This window comes from Ctenocephalides felis, unplaced genomic scaffold (genome assembly GCF_003426905.1).
Source record: "Ctenocephalides felis isolate EL2017-DRISC unplaced genomic scaffold, ASM342690v1 CF-g0.4_SCAFFOLD_03572, whole genome shotgun sequence".
Classification (NCBI taxonomy): domain Eukaryota; kingdom Metazoa; phylum Arthropoda; class Insecta; order Siphonaptera; family Pulicidae; genus Ctenocephalides; species Ctenocephalides felis.
The window spans coordinates 10,759,574-10,767,477 of NW_020539726.1; the positions used below are offsets into that span (position 1 = coordinate 10,759,574).

At 31.0% G+C, this 7,904-nt stretch overlaps 1 protein-coding gene across 1 annotated transcript in view; it reads right to left on the reverse strand.

Annotated features, from left to right (window-relative positions):
* Positions 1-718: 718 nt before the first annotated feature.
* The window catches only part of LOC113388063 (serine/threonine-protein kinase Smg1-like), a 13,861-nt gene continuing 6,675 nt past the window's right edge, over positions 719-7,904 (reverse strand). Inside the window, 15 exon segments of the mRNA XM_026625473.1 lie at positions 719-724; positions 838-1,021; positions 1,251-1,655; positions 1,889-2,326; positions 2,528-2,991; positions 3,128-3,325; positions 3,421-3,526; positions 3,785-4,366; positions 4,634-4,973; positions 5,039-5,171; positions 5,278-5,495; positions 5,552-5,792; positions 5,870-6,908; positions 7,094-7,413; positions 7,509-7,789. Of these exon segments, the coding sequence (XP_026481258.1) occupies positions 719-724; positions 838-1,021; positions 1,251-1,655; positions 1,889-2,326; positions 2,528-2,991; positions 3,128-3,325; positions 3,421-3,526; positions 3,785-4,366; positions 4,634-4,973; positions 5,039-5,171; positions 5,278-5,495; positions 5,552-5,792; positions 5,870-6,908; positions 7,094-7,413; positions 7,509-7,789 (4,955 nt within the window).

Below are 7,904 nucleotides of genomic sequence, written 5' to 3' on the forward strand. Positions count from 1 at the left end.
ATAAAATCAATTAATAATTGTGATTATGATGTGGATGTTGTTTTATTTGTTGAAATTATTAAATTTTTATGGTATTTTGTATGGTTTCCCGAGGTAAACTACTGGAATTTAGCATATAAATAAATTAATAAATAGAACTAAAGTGAACGACTTAAAATTTGCCATCTGATATTTGCTATCCAACAAAATTCCAAAACAATAATAATGATAGCACTAAAAAGATGGTGAGAGAAGATAGTTTATGATGCATGTACTTTCAAGATGAATCTAATAATTATTATGAATTAATTGAATAAGTATGAAGTGCATATATATTGTGATATTTTAAATTTGTCATGTGATTTCTTTGTAAAAATAGGTGAACTTTAGTATTGCAATAATCTAATGCTAATTGCGAGAAATAATGTCAGATTTTGAATATATTTTAGGAATATTATGTTGTAAAAATATAGAAAGTATTAAGCTGCAGTATTATTCTTGTAAATAAAAGAATGAAGAAACCAACATTGATTCTAATTACTATAGCCCAAATACTAAAATATACTATGACCCTGAGATACATTATAGCTCTCTGTTGTTGCTATTGTTGTTGCATCATAGTTTCAGTGTTATTTTTCATACTTCTCAGATCGTACAACAATTTAAAAATTACAAAAATAATTCTAAAAAGATTCTTTTCATATAATTTCTAATTTAATCCATACACATAAATATATCACTAAGACTGATATGTAAGTTAGTTATAGTTATTTTACTAGAAAATGCCAGTGAAATAATTTTCACTAAGTTTCAGCTAAACTAACCAAATCCATAATTAAAAATTAAATAATCACTTACCTCAATTCCTGTAACCCCAAGTGCTTTTTTCAAGTTTGGTGTCATCCTGAATGGTACTTTTTCAGGAACTCTGAGTGTACGTCCCTTTTCAAAGCAAACATTATAATCAATATGTACTACTTCACCAGTTCCTAATTCTACTAAAATATTATCCAAATGTCTATCACCAAGGCCTATGATATACCTGCAATAAATATATATTCAATCAGACCAAATCAAGAAAAATATAACAAATAAGTACACTTAATAAAATATAATTCCACGCATCCGTATTTTTCAGAATTGAATCAAAATAAAAAACATTTTATTTGTAAAAAATGTAACCAATATATAATTGAATTATATCAATCGTTGATTATACAAATGTAAAAATAAAAAATATGTAGTTATATTAATATCTCATCAAAACTTACCCAATAACACTCATAACAGCTACACTTCTGGCATAACTCAACTGAGCCTGTCTCCATTGCGCAGCACTTTGACTGCAGCACCAAATTTCCTTGCTCAGTAGATCATCAGGTGTGTCTGCACTCAACTCTTTCAAGACTTGCTTCAAAACATCCAATGGCCATTCTTTCCGATTTGCTGTGCTCTTTATACCCTTTTCCCTCAGCAAGGGGTTTAATTTATTGTAGAATAATTCTGTTGGTCTTAGAACTGCAGAAGTTTTATTTTCATTGTTGCCAGTGTTATTTTTTGTTAAATTCAATAATTCGCGTTGCTGCCATCGTTTGTATAAACCAAAAATAGGAGTTACTTCATCCACCCAACTGATTAGACCAGATCTTGTTCCTAAAGGAATTACAGAGTAGTGCCTGGAAAAGAACAATGCATATGTATTACAAATCAAAAATTAAATATAAACTGCACAATTTATTTTGGTGACACACATTATATATATATATATATATATATATATATATATATATATATAGAGAGAAAGAGAGAGAGGTAGGTAGGTAAAACATTAAGTTCATTTTTTTAAGCCAGTCGTTCAATCAATAATTAAATTTAAATTTATATAAACAAATACATAAATTACACCTACCTTGCTCGATATGTTTGGGCAGAATCTTTTCTAGACATCATTGTATTAGCTATTGATAAGAACTGCATGATCCTTTCATCTAAATGTAAATCTTCAACTCCTTTGAATAAATATGTATACTTTTTGCCATTACTACCATAGAATATCAATTTTTTAGGTTTGGTTTTGGTTGGTAGAACAGAAACCATATTCTCAATGGCAACAATGGTCACAGGATTTTTGCTTTGTAATCCAGGCATAGAAATTACAGTGTTCTTCAAATTATATAAAGCCGGACTAATTTCTGACATTTTCAGATTGTATGAAGTTTTCTTGTGAGAACGTTGTTGCAAACTGTTCTGCAAATTTTTAATTGGTGCCCAAAAACCTTGATATGATTTTGAAATATCTACTGGTTGTCTTAAATTCTCCAATATATTTTCAATGGAAGATAAATATCTAAAAATAAAAGAGAGATAATTTAGCTAAAAATTTATTTCACAAACTAATATAAAAGATTGCAATTCATATATTTTCTGAGAATTCGGTAATGTTGAATTAAATTTGATTTAATTTATTAAAAATAAAATCATCAAATAGACTTTGTTACTATTTACTTGCTATCAGTATAATTTTTTAAAAAAAGCTTTAACATTATACCTTTCTTGAAATTGTTCTTCATTTGGTGTTTCCGGAGTCTTTGAAGTAGCATTGTGCAATTGCTCCAAAACAAATAGCAATTGTTTCATAATAATTCTATATTTTTCTGTCACGATTCTTTCTTTTTCTGATTCATCCAAATTTTCATTCTTCTTCAATCTGCTGAGTTCATTCTCTAACTGAGATATACGTCTTGCAAACTCACCATTTAATTGTGCCAATGACATTAACCATAATTCATCCCACAAAAGTGTAATTCTACGTAACTCTGATACCAACAATTGTACTTGCTGAACAGTTTCAGGCGCTTGATTTGATAATGTATCAACCATACTTGCAAAACAAAAGTTCAAGGTTGCATCCTGCTCGACGTCTTCCATTTGTTCAGCAGTGGATATGCAATCATTATCATCTATATCATCATTATAGACTTCAGAACGCATGGATAAATCTGTCACATCTAACTTTTGAACCTAGAAATGTAAGTAAAACTTTATTTGTAATTTGATATATTATTTACATATTTATAAAACATTGAATCTAGATCTGAATTATTAAAAAAAATTCATATTGTTTTGGTGCAGAATGACAATATATGACATTTTTGAATACCTGAGATGCACCTACAACTGCCGGAAATGTAATAAGTTGTGGGGAATCTTCAGCAACTCGACATAACAATTCAGATAGTCTTTTGCGAACATAAGTTTCTGGATGATCCAATCTGGAGAATAATTGAGGTGTGATAGCTTTCCATGGTTTTGTGGGCGTTACTGCTAAACCTGATTCCAACACCCCCTATTAAAAAGTACAGTAGTAACATCCAATCAAAATAATCATTTAGATCAGTAACAGGACACATATCTTAACTATATGTATGATTGAAATTTTACCTGCAATCCCATAGCATGTTTTACTATTAACCGTAAAAGTCTTAAAGTAGCGCTAACAGAAGCACAACTTTGTTCATTATTATTTGCTGCTGATAGTTGGAGATATCTATAAATAAAAAGGCATCACCAAATTGTTATCTATCATAACTAATATATACGGATATATGGGTAGTACTGCCCTAAGGCAGGCCTGTGAGCTGAGTTAAACACCAACTCGATTCCGGGAAAAAGAAGTGTGAGAGTTTTCCCACTATTTATATATATATATATATATATATATATATATATATATATATAAATCATCAATTCTATTTGATTTAATTTAATTAATGCAATTAAAAATTAAACAATTTATAATATTTACCTGAAATAAGCATCAGCAGCTAACTCATAATATCCATACATTCTTTTTTGTGACTGCTTCCAAATATTCACTAACACTAGAATATTTTCCCGTGACATATCACTCAAACAAGGAACATCCATTAATTGAGCTTCGATCATATCACTGGTATTAATAACATTTGTGTCAATGTCTTCTTCATCAACTATGGATCTGGTCTGAGTTAGAATATTTATAATTCTTTCCATTTGCTTTATGTCAATATCAGAAGGCATCACAGATTTAACTTCCGCTTTATCAGAATCAGAAAGACTGGTTGTTCCTAATTCTATCATTTTCCTGCCCCATCTGTAAGACCAATTTCCTAACGCATTCCATGCCTTTGCCAATTCTGGGCATTGCCTTACTGCGCTCTTCAGTAGTTTTCCTACAGCACCATCCAATATAGGAACAACTCGATCATGCAAATTATTGCTTTCAGCCCCTATATCTGGCAAAGCAGTCACTAAACGAGTAAGAGGTGCTGTCAAATCCGTTGTCAAAAGTTTATCTGTTTGCAATTGTATCCACTTAGCCAAAGTAAGTAAAATTCTTGATGATCTTCTTTTAATGTGTGCACATTTTCATTAGTTGAAACAAGCTTTTGACAAATTCCTAATGAAGCTCCTGCAGCTAATTGAATTGCTAATTCTCTATTTCTGATGTAGCATGAAGAAGTTTAGCAGTTTCAGATATGGCCCTGGAATTTTCTATTGTCCATATTTTAGTAGCATCAATTTGAATCGAATTATTGATAATAAAATCTGTAAATTTCCTAAGTTTCCATTCGTAAAAGTAAAGTCATTTGATGATAAGAAATGTTTCTGTAACAGTTTTTTAGAAAGCTTGAAATTTCCTTCTCGTCTTGCTGCAGCAACAGTTTCTAATCTAAGATTTACAACTTCTTCAGTGAAGCTACCATTCAATGAATTAAAAAATTCAGTCCACCATAATACTTTATTCAGAAGCGTTGAGCTGTGCCTGTTATCAAACGGAACAATTTTGAAAACTGATGTATTATTTCGCAAAAGTTCTTGCAAACCATATGACACATTTTGTAGAAGCAAAGCTTGAGTGAGATATTCTGAAGGGGGGTCTCGAATGCTTTCTTGAATACAACCTTCAGCAGTTCTTATAGCATGGAATATACCAGTAGGGCAGTTCACTAATTCTTTATTGGAAGTAATTTTAGTGCAATATTCAAAAGAGTATTTTCAGTTTTAGAAAGTATTTTACTGTAAGAACACTCTGAATGTTTCAATTTATTTTGTTCATTAACTTCTATGCAATCCCAATTCGATAAATGTTCCATGTATGATAAATCATTATCTTCAAAAAGGTATAGTGCAGTAGCTTCTTCAACAGAAAACTGATTAAAGGGTATAACCATTGGATTTTTCATATTACGCTCTTCCCACAAATTCTGTTCAATTTTTTTCCAATTACATAAATCTCTCCAGAACCCTAAATTTCACATAACAACCATTAATACGATCACAGATAAAGCTAATAAGTTGATTATCATAATTTTTGAATTCATCCTCTGATGTTAATTGTAGATATCCTTCTAGTGCATCTTCATATTTTCCATTTGCTTCCTCAGCAACAAATTTCAGCCAGTTCAACTTCTTTCCCACATTTTGTTTGATCCAACTGTATAAACCGAAAATAGCTGCAGCTTCATTAGCAAAAACTAAACTTGTAACAATTTTATTATGACTCTTTCAAATTCGACTTTTTCATAATTACCAGAAAGTGTTATTTCATGTAATAACGCTTCACCTTGCCTAATGCATATTGGCATCGACATACCATGCAGCCCAACAACCATTACTGCACAACGTATCCTAGATAACCATTCCCTACAAGTAGAAGCATTTGTTCGGAAAAAAGTTTTTACAGATTTCTCATGTTGTGGTAATGCCATAGCAGTGCCTTCAACGGCATTATAAATTGCCTTTTCAAGCTGTTCCATAAAACCTAATAAAACCTGATTCGTTTCTGCTCTTCAATCAACTCCATTATATTATCAAAGCTTCTATGAGTTTCATCAATTGTTGTAAATACCCTTGCCAAGATTTTGATAGCACCCTCTATGCTCATGAAAGTATCCTGTGGCTTTCCTAAAGGTGTTCTTAATTTATTAGCAATGCATAATTGAGCAGATTCCCACTGTGACCACAGCACTAGCGGTCGATTATCACATAGAGCAAGGTTTTTAAATAACTTAGCATTGCCTTGTCTTAAAGGCCAGCTCAATTGAAAAATTTCAAGCAGCCATTGATTTTCTTCTATTTTACCATTTAACATATAGTTCATGAAGGTTTTGAAATACAATGGAAGCATTTCGCCACATAAACCACTTTGAAAATTCCATTTCTGTATTGATTTTATCAACTGAGATCGATCTTTTGAAAATGTTTTTGGATTTGGTAGGCAGTCTAAAGTAACTGTGACAGGAAGTAAAAATAATAAAGAAGTATATTTCATTCGAATATCTACGGAGTTATTGCAAATATGCAAAGCACATAAGTCACATAATGATTTATATATGATAATGGGCCATTTTATATCAGGCATTTTAAAAATAGCCATAAGACATGCGTGAACTTTTGAAGTTATGCTGTTATCAATAGATGCACCACATTTTATCAGTTTCTGTAAGAGTCCCACAAAATCTTCATTCATGATTAAAGTAGAAACAAAGTTCTCAGAGTGAATAAAAAATTCTCGACTCCAATCCAATATTAATTCTAAAGTTTCATTTGGTAATGATGTTTCTAAAGCTTTAGACAAAATATTCATGATTATACTATAATGACCAGATGTGGGACTTGTTTCATCTTCAATCATTGTTATACCTAACATATTATAAGCATTGGCGCGTTTCTGACTGCATATTGTTAAATGGCTGGAGCCAACAAAATTGTTATTTTTCTTACTATGCGCATGAAGTAAATATAATATTGAATATTGTACAGAATGATGCTCATACCATGTCTCGTGGAATGGCTGCGCTTTTAGAGCTAATAAGTCCAAGATACTAGGCTGCAATGCCCACATTGCTATGATAGAATTGCTAGCATTAGCTAATTCTGATAAACATCTCAAATAAAAAAGAATTATTAGTTTTGATTCATATACTGTGTAAACTTTCTTACTTTGGTTATCATTTATTAAACTGATAGCACCATTTGTAATAATTTTAAATGCCATATATAGATCATCCAGCATATATTTATATGCCTTTGTAGTAAAGGGATATTTCTTAATGCCAATATGTTTTGATACACATGCACAATAGCATTTTGTATTTTTGTTGGTTGAGCCAAGCGTAAAGATAGTATTACAGAATCATATCCCAGAATAACATCAATTAAAGCAACAGGCAAACTAGCCGACACTTCTTTTATAGTTTGAGAAATCATAGCCAAAAGTGACATAATTGTTGCCACATCGAATTCTGAACATAAAGACAACTCTGATTTAATAAGTTCACATATTCCTTCAACAGAGCTTGACAGCACTTTAGATCTCAAAGAAGACAATAATAAATGCAGACTTTCATTGGCACATTGTATAAATTCAAGATTGATTTGTACTCTGACCACCTGATCAATAGTTTTCAAAAATTTTGTAAACATTCTGTTAAAAATTGAAAAGCCTTTAATGCTCCAGATAGACTTTTCATAACAGTATTGAATACCTCAAATAATCCAGATATGCGTTTAATACAATCAGAGGGTGTTGAAGGAGCATCTTGAACAGGTGTATTACGTCCACTTGAAGGCTGGGATAACTCATCTCCATATGCAACTATATCTTCAACAAATTGACCAAGTATGTATTCAGAAAAGCTAATATCTGATTTCCAAAAAAGATGTAATTTTTGTAATGTATTGGCCGCACAATCTTTAATATCTTTAGTTTGTTCTATATCTAAATGCCAGCCAACTAAAATATCTACCATGTCAACAAATAATGGACCTAAAGATTCAGGATATGTTTTTGATAAAAGAATAATAACTTCCACCGTTGCTGTAAATATTGAAGATGAATGCGTGTTTTCCAATAAATTTTGTAAATGCTCCATAGTTTGACA